General features: G+C 43.9%; 1 protein-coding gene across 1 annotated transcript in view; it reads right to left on the reverse strand.

The window, feature by feature from the left end:
- MED13L (mediator complex subunit 13L) overlaps window positions 1–20,791 on the reverse strand; it is a 424,792-nt gene extending 404,001 nt beyond the window's left edge. The window contains exon 1 of the mRNA XM_074972328.1: window positions 20,508–20,791. Within this exon, the coding sequence (XP_074828429.1) occupies window positions 20,508–20,579 (72 nt within the window). The 5' untranslated portion in view covers window positions 20,580–20,791. The remainder of the gene's footprint in view (window positions 1–20,507) is intronic.
- Between the last annotated feature and the right edge of the window lie 5,638 nt (window positions 20,792–26,429).

A 26,429-nucleotide genomic window follows, 5' to 3' on the forward strand; every position in this document is an offset into this window, starting at 1 on the left:
AGGGGAGCGGTTCCCCTACACCCCCTTCCCCGGGTTACCTGCTGAGGCGCAGGCAGCCCTCCTTGCACCCCCCCCCCCGCCCCAGCTCCCCTCCGCTCCACCTCCTTGGGCCTGAGCGCGGGCCGCTGCTTGCTTCTCAGTCCTCCCAGGCTTCCCGCGTGAACAGCTGATTTGCAGGAAGCCGGACGGGGGTGGGGGGGTGGAGAAGCAGAGCGGGGCGGAGCATAACTCTGGGGCAGAGGCGGAGCGGAGGTGAGCTGGGGCCGGGGCCGGAAGGGGAGCTGCCGATGGGTGCTCTGCACCCACCAAATTTTCCCCGTGGGTGCTCCAGCCCCAGAGCACCCACGGAGTCGGCGCCTAAGGCGCCACTTTTGGCTGATTGTTACATTTAGAAGCCCTTTTAGAACCAGTTGTCCCAAAAAGGGCTTCTAAATTTAACAACCGGTTCCAGCGAACCCGCTCCAGCTCACCACTGGTTGTATCCTATGACTGGAGAATTGCTAACACAGTCCCTATTTTTAAGAAAGGGGAAAAAATTATAAGAACATAAAGAATAGCCATACTGGGTCAGACCAAAGCTCCATCTAGCCCCATATCCTGCCTTCCAACAGTGTCCAATGACAGGTACCCCAGAGGGAATGAACAGAACAGGAAATCATGAAATGATCCATTCCCTGCCACTCATTCCCAACTTCTGGCAAACAGAAGCTAGGGTCACCATCCCTGCTCATCCTGGCTAATAGACATTGATGGACCTATCCTCAATGAATGTATCTAGTTCTTTTTTCAACCCTGTTAGAGTCCTGGCCTTCACAACATCCTCTGATCCAGGAAACTACAGGCCTATTAGTTTGACCTCAATTGCATGTATGGCCTTGGAACAAATTTTGAAAGAGAAAGTAGTTAAGGACTGTGGTGGGGCGGCTGCCCTACACAGGCAGAAGAAGGGTTAGAGCAGCCTTGGGGAGGCTGTGCAGAACCCAGCTAAATTAGAAAAGGGCTTATTGAGCCCACCAATCAGGGGAAAGCTTGCTGGAGCCACCAATCAGGGCCGGTAAGGGCCATATATAAAGGACTGCTCAGCAAGCAGAATGGAGTCTCTCCCTGGAAGGCAAGGGAGGAGGACTGGCTGCCTGAAGAAGCGCCATAGATAGACCAGTGTTGAACAGGGGCAGCAGAGTGTGAGGGTGAGCCGCTGGCTGACCACTGCCAGGCTGGGGCTTTGCTACAAGGGCTGAGAGGGTGCTAGGGCTACAGGGGATATGGCCCAGGGAAAATAGGTCACAGGTTGGAGGAGGGCAGTAGGTGGCTGCCAGCTATAGGGTCCCTGCCAGCTATAGGGATCCAGAGTAGCGGGGGGGCCTGGGTCCCTCCCCCTCTTGTACCTCCTGTAAGGTTTTGCCAATGAGGAGAGTGGCCGGTATCCAGACTGCACTTTGCCCCGAGGCAAGGGGCTGGACCTTGGACTGCAGTTGGCTGCTGAGGCAAGTGGCGGGACTAGGGACTGCCGGTCCCCCAGGAGGGGGAAAAATACCAGAGTGGGGGCACAGCTGGAGGACCATGCCCAGAAAAGAACGCTGAGGTCCAGGGAGCAAGGTGGGTCCGAAGAGTGGAGACAGCAGTGACAGCAGGTGTGACGCCACTAGCTGATGGCGGATTGGAAGGGCCGTGAGCTAACTGCCAGGACAGCCAGCAGGAGGTGCTGCAGTGGTGAGTCATGCCCCGTTACAAGGACACAGAGGTAAATGTAAGAATTTTTGCTATAAGCTGGGGACCTTACAGTTGGAAGTGAGAGGAGGAGAAAGAACTGGTTACACTGGTTGATCACAAGATGACTATGAGCCACCAATGTGATGCGGCTATGAAAAAGGCGAGTGCAGTCCTAATATGCATCAGGCACGGTATTTCCAGTAGAGACAGGGAAGTATTAATACCATTATACCAGGCACTGGTGAGACCTCATCTGAAACACTGTGTAATTCTGACCTCCCATGTTTTAGAAAGATGAATTCAAACTGGAACAGGTACAGAGAAGGGCTCCTGGGATGATCAGAGGAATGGAAAACCTACCCTATGAGAGGAGACTCAAAGAGCTTGGCTTGTGTAGCCTATCCAAAAGAAGACTATGGGGAGATACAATTGCTCTCTATAAATACATCAAAGGGACAAATACCAGAGAGGGAGAGTAGTTAAGCGCCAGTGTTGACACAAGAACAAATAGATATAAACTGGCCTTCAACAAGTTTAGACTTAAAATTAGACAAAGATTTCTAACCATCAGAAGAGTGAAGTTCTGGAACAGTCTCCCAAGAGGAAAAGTGGGGGCAAAAAACCTAACTGGCTTCAAGACTGAGCTTGATAAGTTTATGTAGGGGGTGGTATGATGAGACTGCCTACAATGGCATGAAGCCGATCTGCGACTGCCAGCAGCAAATATCTGCAATGGCCAGTGACAGGAAACTAGATGAGAAGGGCTCAGAGTTACTACAGTGAATTCTTTCCCAGGTGTCTGGCTGGTGGGTCTTGCTCACATGCTCAGGGTCTAACTGATTGCCATATTTGGGGTTAGGAAGGAATTTTCCCCAGGGTATGAGTGGGAGATACCCTGGTGGGGGAGGGGGACTGCCTCCCTCTGCAGCATGGGGCATGGGTCACTTGCAGATTTGAACTAAGGTAATTGGTGGATTCTCTGTAACTTGAAGTCTTTAAATCATGATTTGGGGACTTTGGTAACTCAGCCAGAGGTTATGGGTCTATCACAGGAGTAGATGGACAAGGTTCTGTGGCCTGCCATGTGCTGGATGTCAGACTAGATGATCACAATGGTCCCTCCTGTTGTTAAAGTCAATGAGTTACTCCTTATGAGAATGCCTTGGTTCTGGGGAAAGGAACATGCTAGAATTCTGGAAAGAAGGAACAGGCAGAGGAAGAAGTGTTTTAGAGGAGTGGATTTGACCTAGGAGTGATACTGACATCTCAGAAATATAATGTGAGACAATCAATACTGAAGGTTCAACTCTCTCTAGTGCCATAGAGATAAGAACCAGGGATATCAATATCATGACTACGGCTATGGGCTCAAAGGTGAAGGTCAGTGACAGATCTGAAAGATTTTGCTGACACCAAGTTTCAGTTCAGTGAAGAAGCAAGATCTGCTCTGAGCAGGATGGCCAGGAGGGGCAGGAGAGGGGGTGACAGCCCTACTAGATTCCTTAGGGAGTAAGAACTCTGTGCTTTTGGCTTGAAAGAGTCCATGACTTTTCTTTAGCTTCTTTACTCTTTCGGTTCAAGAGAGGACAGTTGGTACTGTGGCTCACCCTTGCAGTGGTGCTCATATTTGCACTGGCTCCACCCAGTGGAGACAGTACCAAGTTTCTGCACTATGTTCATAGTCGGTTGGAGGTGGGGAATGCTATGAGATAATTAACAGCTCCCAGGCGCTCCTGGACCGTGAATGGCCCTTCCTACGATGCTTCCATTTTATGGGCCTGGAGCGCCTTTAAGACCATGACCTGGTCTCCTACTTTGAAGGAACGCTCTCTGGCATGTTTATCATACCAGGCTTTTTGCTCTTTTTGAGCATCCTGTAAGTTTTCTTTAGCAAGGGCTAAAGAGGTTCGGAGGGTGTTTTGTAGGTCGTTTACAAAGTCCAGAATGTTAGTTCCTGGAGAAGGTGTAAATCCCTCCCATTGCTGCTTCACCAACTGTAATGGCCCCTTAACCTCGCGGCCATATACAAGTTCAAATAGTGAAAGCCCTAAACTGGGATGTGGTACAGCTCTGTACACAAAGAGCAACTGCTGCAACACTAGGTCCCAATCACTGGAGTGCTCATTTACGAATTTACGTATCATGGCCCCCAAAGTTCCATTAAACTTTTCCACCATGCCATTTGTTTGATGGTGGTAAGGGGTGGCAACCAAGTGACTCACCCCATGAGCTTCCCAAAGGCTTTCCATGTTCCTGCCAGGAAACTAGTTCATGCATCTGTAAGGATGTCGGAGGGCCAACCTATCCTGGCAAAAATGTCTGTTAGTGCCTGGCACACACTTTTAGCCCTGGTGTTGCTTAGAGCTACTGCTTCTGGCCATCAGGTGGCAAAATCCATGAAAGTCAGTATGTACTGCTTTCCTCTGGGTGTCTTTTTGGAAAAGGACCCAGAACCTCAATGACGGGGAGTGGCTGGACAGGGGCTTTGACCTGGTCTTGGGGGTTTTCCACCTTTTGGCACACCTCACAAGACCAGACACAGGTGGAAACATCCTTGCCCATTCCCTTCCAGTGGACGACTTTTCCAAATGGTCTTTGGTTCTGTTCACCCTAGCATGGCCACTAGGATGATCATGGACTAAGCTTAAGAGCTTTACCTGGTACTTAGTTGGAATTACCAACTGCCTCTGTGGATGCCAGTCTTCCTGGTGTCCACCAGAAAGAGCTCTCTCTTGTATAAAAGTCCTCTTTCTACAACAAACCTGGATCGATTAGAAGAGCTGAGAGGCAGTGGGTTGCTTCGTGCCGCCGTCCAAGCTCTCTGGAGGCTTTTATCTGCTTCCCGTTCGGTCTGGAACTGTTCCCTTGATGCTGGAGATGTCAGTTCCTCATTGGATTGTGGATCTGGGCTTGGTCCCTCTGGAAGTGATGCAGGGGATGGGGTTGTTTCCGTTGACTGTGACCCGCTCTCCACTGGTGCACTATGTTGGGGTTCAGGCTCCGGCTGAGCCTCTTGTGCAGGGTTATCTGCTGCTGCCAGTGCATGTTCGGTGGGGCCTCTGGTGTTGGTGTTGCAATCACTGGATTCAATGCTGGCAATGGTTCTGGTGCTGGTTGTTCCGCCGGTTCCGGTTCTGAGACTGGCTCTGTCTGGGTCTCTGTGACTGGATCCACTACTGCTGTCGCAGACATTGGCATGGGGTCCGGTTCCATCACCTCTGTCTGGGTCTCTGGTAACATGGACTGGGCCCTGGTAGAAGTCTCAGGAACAGAGCTAGGTGTGACAGCTTGCTTAGCCTGACCATTCCCACCCTCTTAGCCAGCTTTACATGGTTCGCCAAGTTTTCCCCCAGCAGCATGGGGATGGGATAATCATCATAGACTGCAGAAATCCATATTCCTGACCAACCCTTGTACTGGACCGGCAACTTGGCTGTAGGCATAGAATCATAGAATATCAGGGTTGGAAGGGACCTCAGGAGGTCATCTAGTCCAACCCCCTGCTCAAAGCAGGAACAATCCCCAACTAAAGCATCCCAGTAAGGGCTTTGTCAAGTCTGACCTTTAAAACCTCCTAAGGAAGGAGATTCCACCACCTCCCTAGGTAACGCATTCCAGTGTCTCACCACCCTCATAGTGAAAAAGTTTTTCCTAATATCCAGCCTAAACCTCCCCCACTGCAACTTGAGACCATTACTCCTCGTTCTGTCATCTGCTACCACTGAGAACAGTCTAGAGCCATCCTCTTTGGAGCCCCCTTTCAGGTAGCTGAAAGCAGCTATCAAATACCCCCTCATTCTTATCTTCCACAGACTAAACAATGCCAGTTCCCTCAGCCTCTCCTCATAAGTCATGTGTTCCAGTCCCCTCATCATTTTTGTTGCCCACCGCTGGACTCTTTCCAAATTTTCCACATCCTTGTAGTGTGGGGCCCAAAACTGGACACAGTACTCCAGATGAGGCCTCACCAATGTCGAATAGAGGGGAACGATCACGTCCCTCGATCTGCTGGCAATGCCCCTACTTATACATCCCAAAATGCCATTGGCCTTCTTGGCAACAAGGGCACACTATTGACTCACATCCAGCTTCTCGTCCACTGTAACCCCTAGGTCCTTTTCTGCAGAACTGCTGCCGAGCCATTCGGTCCCTAGTCTGTAGTGGTGCATGGGATTCTTCCGTCCTAAGTGCAGGACTCTGCACTTGTCCTTGTTGAACCTCATCAGAGTTCTTTTGGCCCAATCCTCTCATTTGTCTAGGGCCCTCTGTATCCTATCCCTACCCTCCAGCGTATCTACCTCTCCTCCCAGTTTAGTGTCATCTGCAAACTTGCTAAGGGTGCAATCCACACCATCCTCCAGATCATTTATGAAGATATTGAACAAAACCGGCCCCAGGACCGACCCCTGGGGCACTCCGCTTGATACCAGCTGCCAACTAGACATGGAGCCATTGATCACTACCTGTTGAGCCCAACAGTCTAGCCAGCTTTCTAGCCACCTTATAGTCCATTCATCCAGCCCATACTACTTTAACTTGCTGGCAAGAATACTGTGGGAGACCGTGTCAAAAGCTTTGCTAAAGTCAAGGAACAACACGTCCACCGCTTTCCCCTCATCCACAGAGCCACTTATCTCGTCATAGAAGGCAATTAGATTAGTCAGGCATGACTTGCCCTTTGTGAGTCCATGCTGGCTGTTCCTGATCACTTTCCTCTCCTCTAAGTGCTTCAGAATTGATTCCTTGAGGACCTGCTCCATGATTTTTCCAGGGACTGAGGTGAGGCTGACTGGCCTGTAGTTCCCAGGATCCTCCTTCTTCCTCTTTTTAAACATGGGCACTACATTAGCCTTTTTCCAGTCGTCCGGGACCTCCCCCGATCGCCATGAGTTTTCAAAGATAATGGCCAATGGCTCTGCAATCACATCCTCCAACTCCTTTAGCACTCTCGGATGCAGAGCATCCGGCCCCATGGACTTGTGCTCGTCCAGCTTTTCTAAATAGTCCCAAATCACTTCTTTCTCCACAGAGGGCTGGTCACCTCCTCCCCATGCTATGCTGCCCAGTGCAGCAGTCTGGAACCTGACCTTATTCATGAAGACAGAGGCAAAAAAAGCATTGAGTACATTGGCTTGTTCCATATCCTCTGTCACTAGGTTGCCTCCCCCATCGAGTAAGGGGCCCACACTTTCCTTGACTTTCTTCTTGTTGCTAACATACCTGAAGAAACCCTTCTTGTTACTCTTAACATCTCTTGCTAGCTGCAACTCCAGGTGTGATTTGGCCTTCCTGATTTCACTCCTGCATCCCCGAGCAATATTTTTATACTCCTCCCTGGTCATTTGTCCAGTCTTCCGCTTCTTGTAAGTTTCTTTTGTGTTTAAGATCAGCAAGGATTTCACTGTTAAGCCAAGCTGGTCGCCTGCCATATTTACTATTCTTTCGACACATCGGGATGGTTTGTCCCTGTAACCTCAATAAGGATTCTTTAAAATACAGCCGGCTCTCCTGGACTCCTTTCCCCCTCATGTTAGTTATTCTCCCAGGGAATCCTGACCATCCGTTCCCTGAGGGAGTCGAAGTCTGCTTTTCTGAAGTCCAGGGTCCATATTCTGCTGCTTTCCTTTCTTCCTTGTGTCAGGATCCTGAACTCGACCATCTCATGGTCACTGCCTCCCAGATTCCCATCCACTTTTGCTTCCCCTACTAATTCTTCCCGGTTTGTGAGCAGCAGGTCAAGAAGAGCTCTGCCCCTAACTGGTTCCTCCAGCACTTGCACCAGGAAATTGTCCCCTACCCTTTCCAAAAACTTCCTGGATTGTCTGTGCACCGCTGTATTGCTCTCCCAGCAGATATCAGGGTGATTGAAGTCTCCCATGAGAACCAGAGCCTGCAATCTAGTAACTTCCGTTAGTTGCCAGAAGAAAGCCTCGTCCACCTCACCCCCCTGGTCCGGTGGTCTATAGCAGACTCCCACCACGACATCACCCTTGTTGCTCACACTTCTAAACTTAATCCAGAGACACTCAGGTTTTTCTGCAGTTTCATATCAGAGCTCTGAGCAGTCATGCTGCTCTTACATACAGTGCAACTCCCCCCACCTCTTCTGCCCTGCCTGTCCTTCCTAAACAGTTTATATCCATCCACGATAGTACTCCAGTTATGTGAGTTATCCCACCAAGTCTCTGTTATTCCAATCACATCATAATTCCTTGACTGTGCCAGGACCTCCAGTTCTCCCTGCTTGTTTCCCGGGCTTCTTGCATTTGTGTATAGGCATTTGAGATAACTTGCTGTTTGTCCTGCTTTCTTAGTATGAGGCAGGAACCCTCCCCTTTCGTTTCGTGCTCTCCTGCTCGTGCTTCCTCCCGGTATCCCACGTCCCCACTTACCTCAGGGCTTTGGTCTCCTTCCCCTGGTGAACCTAGTTTAAAGCCCTCCGAACTAGGTAGCCAGCCTGCTTGCGAAGATACTCTTCCTAAAAGAGTTTGACTTGAAGGGTAGAATAGTCACTTGGACCTCTGGGTCGATGAAGTTGGGGTCCACTAAGGATTGGTGGATAGCCGACACTTGTGCTCCAGTGTCCCTCCAAGCTGTAACCTTCCTGCCCACACTCACAGCTTCCCTTAGCTCTGAGGGTACCTGGGAGGCATCTGGGTCTGAGGACCTCTGGTGTGATTCCGGTGCAATGAACCGTAATCTGTTGGGGTTCTTCAGGCAGTTGGCCTTTACATGCCCCAGCTCGTTACATTTAAAACATTGCCCAGCTGACTGGTCACTGGGGTGAGGTGGGTTGCTGGAGAACGGTGTGGCGGGATAAGGTGTCTGGAGTGTTCCTTGGGGTGTAGTTGGGGTCTTGGGCTGCCCCCAGGAGTAGGGTATGGTCTGAGGGTGTCCCTTTTGGTATCCGCTCAAACTGCGACCAGGGTTGTTCCTTTCTCCTCTCTCCACCTGTTTTGTTCCAGTTTGCCCCGCCTCTCTGGCGGTCTAGGACTGCTCGTATTTATCAGCATAAGAAGCAAGATTTTCTGCTGAGTCCATTTTCTTATCCCATAAACACTGTTTTATATCATCCTTGGACATATTCAGGAATTCCTCCTGTATCATTAAATCCCACATTCCTCCAAAGCTAGTTACATCCCGTCCTTTGAGCCATTTATCAAACAGATCCCTCATCTGGTTTACATAAGCCACATTACTTAGTCCAGGCCTTCTCTTAAGGGTTTGAAATTTTACTTTAAGTTTCAGGTATAACTTGAAATTGTTCTAAAACCAAATCCTTGACTTTATCATAGTCAGAAGCCTCATCAATAACAATAGGCATCTTGTTGAATATTTCCAGAGCTCTTCCAGTCAATTTTGCGACCAATGTGGTCATCTTCTGAGCGTCAGGAATTTTATGGAGTGTGCACAGTCTCTCAAAGGTGAGAAAATATTCAGCAATATCACTGGATTCATCATACTATGGACATAGTCCCTCCCATTTGTGGATTGTTCGGAAGGACTGTTAGGATTATTTGGTATATTCTGCTGAGCCCTTGCCTTCTCTATCTTCAGTGCATGCTTCCTCTTTTTCCCTCTCCTCCATTTCTTTTTCCTCCATAGCTCTCCTGTGGGTAGACTCTTGGGCAGACTCCTCTGTCTTTGCCCTGGCTTTTTCTTTTGCCGCCGTAGCTCTCTTGTGGGCAGTTTCTTCTGCCTTCACCCTGGCTTCTACTTTGGCCGCTTTGTGCATCAATCTCCATCTGTCTGAGTTCTACCCGTCTTTCATGTTCCTTTTGTCTTTCCTCAGCTTCCAAACTGGCTAATTCCAGTTTCTGTTGGACATTGCTTTCTATCCTCCTAGCTTCTTTGTGTTTAAACTAGCCATACCCGAGAGTTAGAAAGAGAAAAACCTTGAATTGTGAATTCCCAATTCGCTGTGCTGTAACCTGAAACCTTTGCCTCGGATAGCTGTTCTCAGCCTACAGAAAAATCCTTTTGTTAAAAAACTAAAACCTCTGCCTCCAAACAAAGACAGAAAACCCTCCAGCTGCTCTCATTTAAAAAAACAAAAAACACTAAAACAAAAAACCTCTTCAGGTCTGTGCTTCTGGTTCAAAATGATCCCACCACGCTGCCACCATGTCAGGGTTCCTTCCCCACTCTGAACTCTAGGGTACAGATGTGGGGACCTGCATGAAAGACTCCCTAAGCTTATTTTTACCAGCTTAGGTTAAAACTTCCCCAAGGCACAAAGGCTTTGTCCTTGGATTAGTTAAAGGCTGCCACCACCAAGTGATTTAACAACCAATCAGGGAAGGACCACTTGGAGATCCTATTTCCCCAAACTCTCCCCTCCCAAGCCCTTAAACCCTCTTTCCTAGGGAGGCTTGAGAATAACCAAGATGAGCACAAAGCAGCCTTGGATTTTTAACATCCAAAAAACCCAATTAGAGTATTAAACAGAACTTTATTGGAAGAACAAAAAAAGATAATAGAACAACTCTAAGATCAGAATGGAAGAATCTTACAGGCAGTTAGAGGGATTCTCTGTTTTGAATCTAAGTAAAACCTTAAGTTACAAAAAAAAAAAATACACATTTCCTCTAGCACAGCGAATTTCACAAGCCAAAAGAAAGTAATCTAGCTAGAAAATGCATTAAGTTTTCTTACTAACTTTACAGGAGTTGGACAGCTTGCATCCTTTATCTGTTCCCAGCAAAGGTATCACACAGACAGACAAAAGCCTTTTCCCTCCCTCCAGATTTGAAAGTATCTTGTTTCCTCATTTGTCATTTTGGGTCAGCTGCCAGCCAGGTTACCTGAGCTTCTTAACCCTTTACAGGTAAGAGGACTTTGCCTCTGGCCAGGAGAGATTTTATAGCACTGTATACATAAAGGTGATTACCCTTCCCTTTATTTTTATGGCAGAACCTGATAAGAAGAGTCTGTGCAGATACTAGCACTGATTTGAGGGGGAGGAAGTTTTAACAAGCTTCTAAGTTACTTAGGGCTTGTCTACACTTACAGCACTGCAGCTGCACCACTGTAGCACTTTAGTGAAGAGGACTACACCAATGGGAGAGCTTCTCCCATATACGTAGGTACTCCAACTCCCTGGGAAGCGGCAGCTACGTTGATGGGAGAAGCCCTCCCATTAACATAGTGCTGTCTACACTGGGAGTTAGGTCAGTAACTGTGTCCACACCTGAAGTATAATTGCTAAATCAGTGCCACACCACCACATATTCAAAAAAACAACCCACAGATACTTTCTTAAGTGGGTTCTTCCAAAATTAATAGTCAAGTCATTCATGTGATTCCAGCTGTATAAAAAGATCATACAAATAACAGTGAAGATTTCTGGATTGCAAACATGGTATTTCCCTCAAACTGTAATCTAGTCATACCAAAACAATTCAAATTTAAATATTGTCATAAATATGGCAGCAATCCCAAGGAAAGTTTGCCTAAACTGTTTAGATTTGTGTGAAACTTAAATGATGTCTGGCTTAAAAAATAAAAAGCTAAACTGAAATCCTTGCACTGAAAAACCAAAAACTTACCAGAAGGTGTCAGACAGCTTATTTTCAGATATCCCACAGCATAGGACTCATGCTAATGTAAGATGGTATAAGTAACTGAAGTCACAATAGAAACATGATACTAGCTGTCATTGTTAGTATCACATGCCTTTCACGCCTCTGGTGCTTATTTTCTGATTGTCTGTGTGCAGATGGAATGTACCACAAAGCTTCAATGTCATTTTGGTGATGTGGTAAATGAAATAGCTATAGTACAGCAGGATACTTTGTATTATTTTATCTGTCTCCACCTGGTCTGAAGCTCATTTTTTAAAAATGGTTTTCCCCCTTCCCTGTCAGTAGCTAGTAACTCCAGAGGGAAAGTGACAGGAGAATATTTATTTTAGGGATGGAGGACTGCAGAAGGAGAAACCATGGGGGACTAAGATGCAACACAGAACTGGCAGGATTGTAATACCAATCTGATAACTACAATAAAAAGAGTTACAACCTCATGTAATCTAGTAAACAAAGGAATGCTCTTTCATATAAAAGATGAGTGTTTAGTTATGTGTTTATTGCAAAGTACATTTGTTCCAATTGTATATAGCCTTTCTGACTATTCACAAGATTAAGATATTGCAAAAGAAGCATATGCAAGTTGGTAAGAGGCAGAAGCACAACGTATTATACAGCATATTTTTCAGTGAAAAGATTCATAGTATCTCACTGGTATATTCACAGAATATAACCTGGAATATTTGGGGCATTTCTTTAATTATCATTGGGTAATAAATACATTTTTGCAACATTCTATGATTTTTTTAATCTTACTTCACTGAATGAAAAAAGCCCACATAATAAATCATCACTCCACGTCCAGTCAGGATTGTGACTACAACATGAACTCACAACATATTATATACAAGGATGCAGAAATATTTTAAGTGCAGCAAGTGAAGAAACTGATACCTACAAAATAATAGAGGTCCCTTGGTGAGAGTCGATCCTAGAAAATGCACATTCCATAGATGCAAATTATTTTTTTTGTTAATATTGGAAAAAACTAAGTATCTCCTCAATGTAATGAAGTGAATTTATCCATCAGTGCAAGATGATAGAACTTCAGATCATTCTAATAAACATTCTTGAAAGTACCAAAAACAGCTTGAATGCCAACATCTCTCACAACTGACTCTTCAATATAATGAAATAAATTTTCCTAGAACCATCGGGTTCTCAACCTTTTCCTGAGATACCCCCACCTCCAAAAGGGTAAAAAAACAAAGACCCAGAGGGTGGGGGATGCCTCAGGGCTCTGGGCTTCAGTCACCAGACAGAAGGAGGATGAGGGCTTTAGCCCCATGGGGCACCAGGCAGGGGGTGGGGCCCTCCATAGGTGTAGTCTGACTTCTATTTGAGGGGGCCAGCTCCGCACAGCAGTGCCCAGGGACAGAGCACCACCTCTACCCCTGACTCACCCTCAGCAGCCCACCCCCTAGCCTGTCTGGGTTGGGGGCGGGGGAAGGGGAGGGGACACAACCAAAACTTATAACTCAAAGGGGGGGGAGGGGGGCCCTCAGCTCAAAAAGTCTGAACACCACTCAGGGTGCAGGCAGCTATGTGCAGACAGGGGGGTAACTCAGGGTGCAGGGAGAGGGATAGCTAGGGGCTATGTCCCAGCAGAGGGCACCCCCGGCGGTCGCTGCTCCCCCAGGACTCTGCCTGTATGAAATTTTAGTTTGTACTGACTTCACTACTACTTTTTATGTAGCCTGTTGTAAAACTAGGCCAATATCTAGATGAGTTGATGTACCCCCTGGAATACCTCTGCATACCTCCAGGTGTACATGTATCCCTGGTTGAGAACCACTGGTATAAACCATCCAAGACACATGGCTATCCAGCCTCTCTTTGAAAACCTCCAGAGAAGAAGCTTCCACAATTTCCCTATGCAATTTATTTCATTGTCCTACTGTTCTTCCAATTAGGTTTTTCCTAAAATGTTATCTACATCTGCTATGCTGTAGTTTGAACCCACTGCCTCCTGCCCTGCCCTTTGTGGCAAGAGAGAACACTTTTTGTCCATCTTTTTTATGGCAGCCTTTCAAGTATTTGAAGACCGCTATCATATTCCCCCTCAATCTACTCTTTTTTCCAAACTAAATCTACCCAGTTCCTTCAGCCTTTGCTCATATAGCTTGCATTCCATCCCCTTGATCGTCTTTGTCATTTGCCTCTGTATCTTTTCCATTTTTTCTACATCCTTTCTATACAGAGGTGACCAAAACTGGACACAGTTATCTAGCTGAGGCCTAACCAGCACCAAGTGAGTGGCAGTATCACCTCCCATGACTTGCATGCTATGCCTCTGTTAATGCAACCAAAAATTGCATTTGCTTTTCCTAAATGGAACACATTTTTATTTTAAGAAAATGTTAGAGATTCAGATTAAACTAAAAATCTGCTTCAGTGAAAGAAATGGATACCTGTATTCTAGTAATCTCCTAAAATTCTATTTTAAACTATGTAATAATCACATTCTTATATGCAATAGCTTAATTTCCCAAAAATATTTTTAAAACAAAATCATTACGTATTTCTTGGCCAAAATTAACAGCCCCAAATTTTAAAATCCAACTTGGAGTTACAGTATAAAGGAAATGGAGTTATACACTATTAAGTGTATTTTTAAAAGTATTGCAAATAGACATTTTATATCTTTCATTGTTAATAAGTGGATATAACAAACTAAAATCATGTGCCCAATCCTGCTCCTAATGAAATCAATGGCAAACTCACAACTACTGTATGTTTTTAAATCTTGCTTTTAAGGTTTTTAACATTTTCCTAAAACTATTTACAACAACATGGAATAATTCTATAGGCATAGGTTAGTTCATAAGCCTGTGACATATTAGATTTATAATTACAATAATGGAAGCACTAAGCAAACATTTCTACCATTGGTCATTCACCAAGTTTTTAAAACTCATACCCTTAACAAAGATCCATTAGACTGTGGAATTAGCTCCATGGGAAATTGTGGAAGCCCATCATCAGAGTTACTTAAAACTGGAAACAATCTTTCCTTTGCAGAGAATGATCAAGGTAACTAATAAAACTACTTCCATTTCTATCTCATTATACCTTACTATTTATATTGTATGTCCTAAATTAGCATAGAAAACTAGAAGATTTTTTAGATATAATATAAAATCATCTTGACTAAATTTAGATGGAACTTTAGACACATAATAAAGCATACTGTAACACCTACGAAGTACGCCATCACTGAATGGTAGATATAACTCACTAATGTTGTGGAGATAGCACTATGCTGGCCAACAATATGGAATCTGAATCACTGCATTTATGGTAAACAGCTACAAGTAGGGTGTTGTATTGGTTAAATTGTTAGCAACTCCTTATGAGTGGGTAGGGCATCAAATGACCTTCGGCAAGTGGTCATTTGACCTCTAGTCAGTGTCAAGAAATGACTTCCTGAGTATCTCCATCAGCTATCACCTTATTTCTTATCTTCCCTTTTTGAAGGAAAAACTACTGAAAAGCCTGTTTTGAGTACTCTGCCACCATCTGGACTTCTTCGATTTCCTTGATCCCTAACAAGTCTGGTTTTTAGTGTCAGAATGTTAACTGAGACTGCGCACATTGGCTGATCTCCTTCTAATGATGATAATGGTAGGGTGATCCCTGTTGATATTTTTCAGTCAATCAGTATTCTTTGATACCAATGACCATGAGAGTTTGCTGGTTTGCTTGTGAACTCTGACTGGAGTGAGTGATATCACTCCAACTATTCTGCTCTTTCCTGCAGAGGATCTCTCAAAGAATCCTTTTGGGCAACTACTCATGTCCAAAACAACGTAATATCTTTCCTGTAAGGTTCTATAAAGTTCCATCTGATCTCCTAAATGTGCATAAGGTCTGCAACATGATTTGCACTGTGGTCATAATCAGCTTTATGTTTTGTTTTCATCAGATGCAATCCTATGTTTATCATCTATGCTTTCGCAGGGCAAAACACTCAGGTCCTTTATTAAGTCAGGATTCCCAGTAAAACTGAAACTTAGGTGAGAACAAATTGGCTGAAACTTCATTTGGAGCAGAAAACATTGGGAAAAGATCTTGAAAATACAGCAGGTGTGAGTCTTGCCTTCATCATCAATGCTTAGAGGGGATTATCCACTTTTTGCTCAAGAAGTTGGCAAATTAGATTTTCTCCTGCCAGCTCTTTGCCATCTGCCTTGTTTTAAATCTGCATCCTATAAGCTGTTTGCAACGTTTTCTCATGGACCCAGATTTCACTACAATAACCTCTGCCTTTGTCACAGCCAGAATGGATTATTGCAGAGGTGAACCATATTTGCATGACACAGACCACGTTTCAATAGAGAAATAATCTGGTGGACTCTCTCCCACTTCCTATCATGAGTCTGTTAATTATTTCACAATATCCCTGCAGCAGCTCCAATAACTGATTACACAAAAAAGTAAAAGCACAGAAGTATTTTAACTTCTCTAATTATACGGTTTTATCGGTTTTGAATAATCAAACTGTTTTGGATTTTCAGTCTGCCTGCCTCTTCAGGTGCTCCACAGTTGCCTAGTGTCCTATACATACTACTGCCCCTCTTCCACTGCTCTTCTGAACATACCTTTCATATAATAGATCCAGTACCACTGGCGAATAATCACTCATCTCCCACTAGCAACATCCAGTAACAGCTCACAGCACCCTCCCACTGGTGGCTCTAGCCTCTCCTCCTATGAGGCAATGGCCCATAGCAGAAGCACTTAGGTAAACTCCTTGCTGCTAGCTCAAGTTTCCTAAACTCTGACTCTTGCTTCTAAATACTAGAGCAACAAAGACTTACCTTACTAGACTTCAGGGCTCAGTAAAAGATAATACTTATTACTTCATTTCACTAGTAAACAAGACCTGTATCTTGGGGGTTTTTTTTGTTTGTCCACAAAAGATATTTTATGTTAAAAGAACATCAATAACTATTACATTTTAGTCATATATAGAGTAGATCCTAAAAACCCTTACTCCCACATAAGTAATCCTTAGTCATTTTCACAGTCAATTAACTTCAAAGACTATTTGCATGAGTAAGGTTTACGCATGTGAGGAAGGGCTGCAGAACTGAGCCCACATTTGTAGCATTTTGGTATACTGTATTCAGAATATTTGCTCTTTCAAAAAAGTATTAGCCAGCTATAACAACAACATACTAAACTCATACATTATTCCACATAGATATATTACTACCTACGTAGACATGTTTCCTTGCAAGAGTCAGATATTGCAGTCATTGTGTGGCACTGTTATTAATAAAATAAAATCTCTAACACCATGTGCTATAAACAAGAGGATTCTAAACAAAAACATGTTTTAGTAAGCTAAACTATTTTCACACAGAACAGATTATACTGTAAATACTAAAAAAATCCACACTTTTATCAGCATTCTGAAGACAAATGTATAAAATGTTGTTTTTATTGTAATATCTGCCTACAGTGGGAGCAGAGCTACTAAGTTCTCAGGAAAAATACATAAAAATGGTGGGCTTTGTGGTGTGTTTTCTTTTTCGCTTGACAGGCAATATGAATGCTAACATTATGGCACTGTGAATTTCTGCTTCAGTTCAGCAATGATATGATTGTGTGTGTGTTAGTTAAGATATAACATAATACACACACACACACACACATAACAGTCCTTCATACCACTATTATGGACAAGTTTCATGCAACATTAGCTATGGTATGTTTGAGATCACAATCAAGCTCTGGATAACCATTCTGCATCGAGATTAAGAAAAAGTATAATTCAAGATAAATATTACAATGTCCTAATTTCAGTGATCTTGAATGAAATGTCATTTCTACAGCATCACCACATAGGAAAAACACTGTGTTCCACCCTTTAGCTCATTATGCAAAACCACGAACTATCAGAAAATCTCTATTTAAAAAACAATGATTTCAAGTACAAGGATTCAAAGCAAATCATCATGCCTACCAATCTCCTTAAAAATAATCTACACATGATAAACAAAAGTTCAAAAAGCTAATTTTATATCAAACAACAAAAACACTAAGTTAACAAGTCACATGCTAATGATGGGATAAAAAAAAAAGCTGAAGGTTTTTTGAATATTGTAAAGCTTCTGTAGCTACTTCACTATTGTAATTATTCCATCAAGAATTCCATGTTCTGTTTAAGGCAAAGATTAATGCAAGACTAAGGTAAAAATGAACATGGTACAGCTAAATTACACTTCTTCTAATAACTGGGTTGTCTTAAATCAATATTGCACTAGTCTTGTTCCTAAGAACTACACTGCTTCACAAGAACCAAACCAATACACAACAATTCTGTATATTTTGTTCTGTTGTATTCAGAAGATAATCTACCAGCAAGAGCTCCTGTAGTTTATAATCTGGTCTACTGTAGTTTTAATGCTTCATAAATTCTGACAAATTTAACAGTTTGAGGGTAAAATGTCAGTGCCTATGACCAAACATTTTTAATTAATGTTTTCCTTGTCAATACTTTTTAATGGTACATTTATCAATAAAGTTTAATAATTAGTAATGCAACTGAAAAAATGGAACATCACATTAATATTTGAGTTTGCTGATTATACTGCAAGCTATGCTCTATAAAATGCTGTCACTTATAAAGTTACTATTTAAGGACTATACTTTGCAACACCTTATTTCATGCATATCCCCAATAATTACTCACATGTGTAAGGGTCTGCAGAATCAGACATATTACAAAAAAAATACCACTAAACTAGGAGATATATATACACACACACACACTTACGCTCAAGTAATAGCTAGAGGCAAACCATGTTGGGGCCCCATTGTGCTAGGCAAAATACAAAACAATTACAACACAGCTGTCCTCTGATCCCGTTACAACATGTTTAAAGTCTAAAGCATGAAAATGACTCTACCTTGGTTAAGTGACCCATTTAAAAACAGTTAGGTACTGCCCACACCTACAAATTTTAAGCCAAGTTATGCCTTGCAAACTATTTTGTGTTAAATAAAAACATATCTACAAACAGTTGTTTAAATGTTATTTGATATTACAGAAAAAATGTTTGGGAAATTGATAAGGTGGTTTTAAAAGCCCGAATTTGAAATGGAATAACCTTAGCATATTCTGATTGTATAGAGGCTTTTATACATCAGTCTGAATGCAAGAGCACTTTTAAAAGCAAACTCCATAAACGTTTATATTTTTATTTCACTGACATTATGCATACAATTAAAAAAAATTGCTGCTCTATAGCAGTTACTTAGTATAAGCTCTGGAAAAAAAAAAATCTAAAAATCTAAGCTTTGTAATTCATGCTACCATATACCAAGAATTATTTTACCTGTGATGGACTGACAATGGGACAACAACTATACCACGTATACCTCCCAAAACTTATTAATCAATTTCCTAAACAAAAGAGGTGAATGAAGTTGTTATGGTTTTGGGGAGGTTTTTTGTTTGGTAGGTTTTTTTAAACTAATATTAACTGTTCTTTAATTTACTGGTGACAGTCTTTCCTGATACAGTTGATTCTCTTGTATTCACTGGTTAGCTTTTCTTAGAATGCAAGACTGGTGTACACAAACCACTTTTTATCATTGCTGTATCTGCAGGCACAAAAGCAGGCGTACAAAAGCATTGCAAACATTAGCATAAGTGCAAGTTTCAATAATGTTACATAGCTCTGAAAGTGGTTATAACTCAATAAAAAGCCAAAAAGGATGATATTTGTTATAACAGACACCCAAAAGCCTCGTCAGGAGGATCAGGATCCCACTGTACAAACACATAGCAAAATAAAACCTCTTCCCCAAAAGAATTATATTCTCATTAAAGACAAGGCACAACATGTCAGGAACAAACAATCCAAAGGAAGATATTGAGGATTGTGCATGGAAGAAAGACTGAGGTTAACAATAACTAAAGAAAGAATATCATCATGTGGCTACAGAGGCTAGCAATATGCATAACTAGAAGGTTCTGAGTTAACCATATTTTAACATCAGCATTTTTAAAAATTTCCTACTCAACAATTCACATTCTTTTTTCCACCTCTTGAGAAAAGTAAACCTGAACTTTATTATTTTGGTGGGGGGGTGCAGGGGGAAGAGGGTGTATTTGTTTTTTTATTTCCTCTCCCACACCACCTGGAATACAGGCTATACCCAGTTGCTTCCCACCTTATCTTATGAGTTACCATTTCACCAATAAACATCCTATACTCTACCCCTCCTCCCCCTGGGGTACCTATTGTGGACCCAAGAGTTCTCCCCTTCACTCCACTAACGTCCCTGCAGCTGTAGCGTACAATAAAGCAAAAAGGCATTTTCAAATAAAATGTCACTAATACAGACAGCAAGTAATTGTTCTTTCTATTCATATTTAATTAAGATTAAAAATCTGTAGTTAGTTGCAACTGTTCAATCTGAACAATTGATACCATAAGTGTTGTAAGATTAAACCATGCAATCTAAGTACAAAGTGAAAGTTGTCAGCTACCAGTGAGATGGGCAGATAGCATCTATGTTATCAAGCCACTCAGCATGTTGCATTTTCATCTAATGCTTTTCTTGCAAGGCCAGAAAAAGTCCCCTCTCCGCCTCCCTCCCCCCCCCCCCCCGATCGGTGCAGCGGGGGAACGGCTGTAAAACCATAAAGACAGCTGACGTTCAGACACAAGAGCCCAGAGTGCAAGTCCTACAGATAACCACATTGCATGAACTGTTTGCTGCCGAAATGGCGTTTGTCATTACGAAAGATGAGGGGAAAAAACCCACACGCAGTTGAAGAGGCACAAAGCACAAGGGCATGAAGTGCCAAAGCAGGCAGGGGCGGGGAGGGAAGACTGTTTACCCCAGGAGATGGTCACACATGCAGGCAGCACAGGCAGGGGACACCCAATCCGTTGCCTTGACATCTCGTATTCAGATCAATGCAGCTGTGTGGGGAACGCACGCTTGCAACAAACGATGTTAAAGAGCAAAATAAACACGGAGCTGGGCCGGGGGGAGGGGCTAGCGGTGGAGCAGCCCCACGGGCCCAGCGGGAGGGAGCAGCCCCACGGGCCCAGGCTATAAAGCCCCTGGCAGCTGCACCGAACAGACAAAGTTGCTGCGCCGCTGCTCGAAGGAGCAGCAGGGTCCCTGTGTGAGCCCCGACTCGCCGGACTTCGGCCTTCGCGCTCACACCCCCCTCCGGGCACTTACCAGCGAGAAGAGGTTGGAGTGACAGTCCTCCAGGCTGGCCCCGTTCGCCACCCAGTTCGCCGCTGCAGTCATGATCCTCGGCGAGCCCGGCCACCAGAGCGGGGCATGTCTGAGGAGACGGGCCCGGCAGGAAGGAAGAAGCGCCCGGGGCTCCCTGGGTCAGCCCGCTCCGCCTGTCACAGGGGCCGCCGCCGCAGTCCTGCCCCTCGCTGTGTCCCCAGCACAAGCACCAGCCCGAGGACGGGGCAGTGACCGGCAGGGGGCGCTCCACAGACTGGGGCCTCGATCCACCTACCCGCCCCCTGCCAAATAATCCACGGCTAGCCGAGCCGACCGGCCCGAGGCCCGCCGCCAAGGGGCTCCGGCCGCCCTCCGGCCCGGCGCTCCCAGCCCCGGCCGCCCCGCTTCTCCGCGCGCCGCTTCGGCCCCCGGTGCGGGGCTCGCCTCAGGGGGTCTCTTCCCGCGGCCCAGCTGCGGCCCCTGCAGGGGACAGCTCAAGCGGGGGGGCCTGGTCCGGGCCCCAGGCAGTGGCGGCGGCTGCTGACGGGGGGCGCTGTCTCGGCTGCGGCCGTGTCTCCTCCCCTCCCAGCCCGGCCGCCCCTCGCTGCTGCCGCCGCTGGCGGTGGGTGGATGGTGTTTTCCTGCTGCCGCCGCCACCGCCTTGTTTACGCTCCGCGCGGGGCTCCCGGTGCTGGGGGCAACCGGCGGCAGCCGCGGACCAGAGCGCGCGCGCTGTCCCTGCCCGTCCTCGCCGCCCTCGGCTTGGCCCTGCCCGCCCGGCGGCCCCGCTCGCCAGCTCCTCCTCACACACTCGCCTCTGCCTCTCCACTCTGACAGCAATGGCGGCCGCCAGGCACAGTGCGCCTCGCCATTGGCCGCCGCCGTACCACGTGAGCCGTTCTGAGCGGAGGGGGAAGCGACCGCTCAGCTCCCTCCTCCGTCTCCCCCCGCCCGCTGCCTCCGAGACGTTCCACTGGGGGCGCTGTAGAGCAAGGAATACGCCGCCTTCTGCTGCACGGGGTGGGCTCCCAGCACCTAAGGGCCCGCTTCCCATGCAGCAGGTGGTTCCACACCCACCTCCTACAGAAGAGCAGGGCCAAGATTCAGTACTTCAGCTAGGGCTCGGGAGTAAGGCCCAGAGCTGCAAAGCGAGTGCAGCTACTAGGCAAGAGTGCCGAGAGCCCTTATCTCCCCGTCTAGTCCTTAGTTAGGGTACTGCTGGTGACAACACCCATGTTACAGCTCTGCTTCAAGAAAAAGAGGACTTAGGGCACCTTAGAGACTAACTAGTTTATTTGAGCATAAGCTTTCGTGAGCAAAAGCTCACTTCATCAGATCCGATGAAGTGAGCTGTAGCTCACGAAAGCTTATGCTCAAATAAATTGGTTAGTCTCTAAGGTGCCACAAGTACCCCTTTTCTTCTTGCGAATACAGGCTAACACGGCTGCTACTCTGAAGCTCTGCTTCAGGAACTAATGGCTATAGCCAGACATAGGTCACCTGTACTTTAGTCCTTCCCATCACCCACACTCAATAGCAGCAGGGGAAGCAGTTAGCAAACAGCCTCCCTGAACCTCTGCTTCCTCATCCATAAAATGGGGATAATATCTTTTAGAACAACCAGTCCATGCTCCATAAATATTTCACCTTATTACCTCCAATTCATATTTTCAGACTTTTTAATACAGTCTCTTACAGAGAGGGCTTATAATAACTGAAATAGTCCAAATTCATTGTCTATGATAATACTGAGTGCTGTAGACAGAAGTAGTTTTTTTTTTTTTTTTTTTAAAGAGTGAGTGGCTACAGGGCACCTGCCCACACACAAATTTCACATACATATGGGATTCTCTATGGTAGGAGGGAACTAGCACTGAGAGGGCAAGGTGTGTTACAGGTTTAAAGGGGAGGAGTAACGTGAAGGAAATTTTCATATTTAGAGAGAAATAAATATTTGTCACATGATGTGCATATATAAAGAAACTCCAAAGTTATTTTAGAAATACAAGCTATTCTGAGTATCTACATTCAATAAAATGAGAACCACCAGCTCTAAGAAATGCCATTTTTACTATATTTTTAAACAGCAATTCTTACAAAAGTCCAGGCCCAATGTTGCATGTTTAGGTTTGTGCTCTTGGAAAGTTTTTATAGCAAACATTTGTCTGTATTGTTTACACTAAACATTCCACTGAACTTGAGTATACCTGAAAGTTAAACTGACTATAAACAACGGACTGCAAGGGAATTCAGGACCTAGGATTAAAAAAAATACAAAAACAAACAACATAAATAGCCATATGTGAATATTTGATGTTTCAACTTAAATATTTTTTCAGTTTATAAACATTTCTGAAGTTCACAATGACCCTTTGATACTACCGTAGAAGCCTTATTTGTCCAGGCAGAATAGGACTATACTAATTGGATTTCTCATTGGCTACCAGAAGGTATCAGGAGTGGTGGTGTTAGTGTTTAATATGTGTGATTAATTTACATTCACTTAGCAACCCACATTACAACTTAAAAGTATTGAATGTACCACAATTTTAAATGATCTGTTTTTCAGTAAGAAAACAGATTTTTCTCAGTCTTGCTTTGTATCAAAGTGTCAAGATGGAAGCTTTCTACCTCACACTTTTTTTTTTTAAGCAAATTTACTCTTTTAATTTGTTGTAACAATTAGCATCTATCTTATAACACTAACAGAGAAGAATTGAGTGTACGTCAAGAATGTTTGTTTGGAAGAAAACTTGTGTAACAAATCCATAGCCACATACAGGCCACACAGCTGCTATCTAAACTGCACACATGCAACGCTTGGGATGGAACTTAGACTCTTGGTCTCCAGCAACAAAGGACAAACTCCACTAACAGTAATAATCATAGAACTAGAAGGGACTGTGAGCGGTCATCTAGTCCACTCCCCTCCATTCATGGCAGGATTAATTATCTAGACTATTCCTGACAGGTGTTTGTATAACCTGCTCTTAAAAGTCTCCAGTGATGGAGATGGTTGGTTTGACAGGATTTGTTTTTGACAAATCCGTGCTGACTGTTACTTATCACCTTATTATCTTTTAGATCTTTGCAAATTGATTGCTTGATTATTTGCTCCATTATCTTTCTGGGTACAGAAGTTAAGCTGACTGGTCTGAAATTCCCTGGGTTGTCCTTATTTCTCTTTTTATAGATGAGCACTATATTTGCCCCTTTCCCGTCTTCTGGAATCTCTTCAGTCTTCCATGACTTCTCAAAGATAATCACTAATGGCTCAGATATTTCCTCAATCAGCTCCTTGAGTATTCTAGGATGCATTTCATCAGGCCCTGGTGACTTGAAGACATCTAATTTGTCCAAGTTATTTTTAAATTTGTTTTTTCCCTATTTTAGCGTCTTCTGATCCTACCTCATTTTCACTGACATTCACTATGTTAGATGTCCAATCATCACCAACTGTGGTGAAAACCGAAACAAATGTCATTAAGCACCTGTCTCATTTCCACATTTTCCTGTTATTTTTCCCACCTCATTGAGCAGGGCTGGATTATCTGACAGGTAGACTAAGAACATGCTTCGGGCACCAGCAAAGCAGGGGGCACCAAAAAAAAAAAAAAAGGAGGGGGGGGGTTGCTAGTTGATATTTTTTAAAAAGCATAGAAGTAGTCATCATGGGAAAAATCAGAACTTCGTTAGACTTCCTTACACTCCACTACAAACTCTTCCCCCGTTTTTCTGTTCTCTTTTTATTACTTATCCCCACCTAAACCAGGGGGGCGTCCTACTAACGTAGATCAAAATAATGCAAGGAAATCAGATCCTGTCATGTATTGTGGCTCAGTCTGACCCATTTTTAGCAGGCCATATCTCAAAATATGGGAATGCTGGCAAAGGTAACCCATCATACTTATCCAAGACAATATGTGATGAACTCATTGGTCTAATGAGTGACAAAGTTAGTTCAGCTATTGTGGATGAAATAAGTACTGCTGGGTACTTCAGTTTATCTGTTGACTCTACACCTGATCTTGCACATATTCATCAATTGAATATTGTATTAAGATATGCGTCTCCCACAGATGGAAAACCAGTTGAACTATTTATAATATTCCTCAATTTGAAGAAATGGCAAATCAAGTACTGCATTATCTGTGCCAAGTTTGCAAAATAGATTTCTCAAAGTGCAGAGATCAATCTTATGACAACGCTGCCAACATGTCAGGGCGTTATCAAGGAATGCAGAAGAAACTTTTAGAACAGAACAAATATGCCATATTCACACCATGTGCTGCACACTCTCTCAATCTTGTTGGCCGCAGTGCTGTTGATTGTTGTCCGGTGGCAGTAAGTTTTTTCTCAAAAGTCCAGTTACTTTATACATTTTTCTCTGCCTCAACAAACCGATGGGCAGTTCTTAAAACATATTTGGGCAATGATCGTGTGTTGAAATCTCTTTCTAATACTCGCTGGGAGGCACATGCAGTGGCAACAAGTGCAATTCCGGAGTCTTACTCAAAGATTGTGGATGCATTAGAAAGTATAGCTGAAGACCAATCACAAAAGGGAGAAACTATACGAGAGGCAGAAAACATTGCAAACAAGATGCAAGAACTAGAGTTTGTATTCATGTTGACCATGTGGAATGAAATTTTACAACACTTTTACCACACAAGTCAAGCTCTCCAAGAAAAAGAATTGGATTTGAAAACATGTGCAGACCTCTGTCAATCATTAGCAGACCACTTACACACTTTGAGGAATGATTTCGAAAGATTTGAAGACATATCAAAAGATATCTTGCCTGATACTAACTACAAAGAAGCCCAGTCCCACAAGTGAATCAAGAAAAAACAAGCAAATGATAGCAGTGCAAGAGAAACAATATTGAATCCTAGAGACAAATTTTGCGTATCTACTTACTGCGCTATAGTTGATACACTTGAAGCTCATATGAAGAGGAGAGGTGAAGTGTACAAAGTAGTATCAAGTAGATTTTCTTTTCTAAACGATATGGACTTATCTGACGAACGATATTCACAAGGTTCCCAAAAGCTAGTTGACTCATACCCTGTAGACTTGAACATGAATCTCTGTGGAGAAGTACAGCAGTTCTACTGTTATATGTGTGCAAAGTTTAATGAAACAGGAAAAATGAAATTCAGTCACATTGATCTTCATGACACAATATTGAAAGACGGAATACAATGTATATTTCCAAATGTAGAGATCACACTACGTATTTTTCTAACATTGATGATTACCAGCTGCTCCGCAGAACGCTCTTTTTCTCAGCTGAAAAGAATAAAAAACCCTCAGAGAACAACAACGTGTCAGGACAGACTTGATTCACTTTCCCTATTGTGTATGGAAGCGGACATGCTTCCTCGAGTCAGCTTTGAGGAACTTATCCAGAATTTTGCAATCAGAAAATCTAGAAAGAAGCTATTTTAATTTCAGCATACATGTAAGTTGCGTCATTTCAAAAAATAAAATTTTATGGTATAGTATTGTTTTTATTTTGAATTACATATGGGGGGCACCATAATCTTTTCAGTGCTTAGGGCCTCTAAAGGTCTTAATACGGCCCTGTCATTAACAGGCCTACCTTGTCCTTGGGTCTTCTCTTACTTCTAATATATTTGTAGAATTTTTTTTTGTTACCCTTTAGGTCTCTAGCTAGTTTGATCTCGTTTTGTGCGTTGGCCTTTCTAGTTTTGTCCCTACATACTTGTGTTAGTTGTTTATATTCATCCTTTATAATTTGACCTAGTTTCCATTTTTGTAGGACTCTTTTTATTTGTAGGTCATTGAAGATCTCCTGGTCTCTTGCCATACTTCCTATCTTTCCTACACAGTGGGATAGTTTCCTCTTGTGCCCTTAACAATGTCTTCAGTTGTTTTTCCCCTTAGACTTGCTTCCCG

This window comes from Natator depressus, chromosome 15 (genome assembly GCF_965152275.1).
Source record: "Natator depressus isolate rNatDep1 chromosome 15, rNatDep2.hap1, whole genome shotgun sequence".
NCBI classification, from domain to species: Eukaryota; Metazoa; Chordata; order Testudines; family Cheloniidae; genus Natator; species Natator depressus.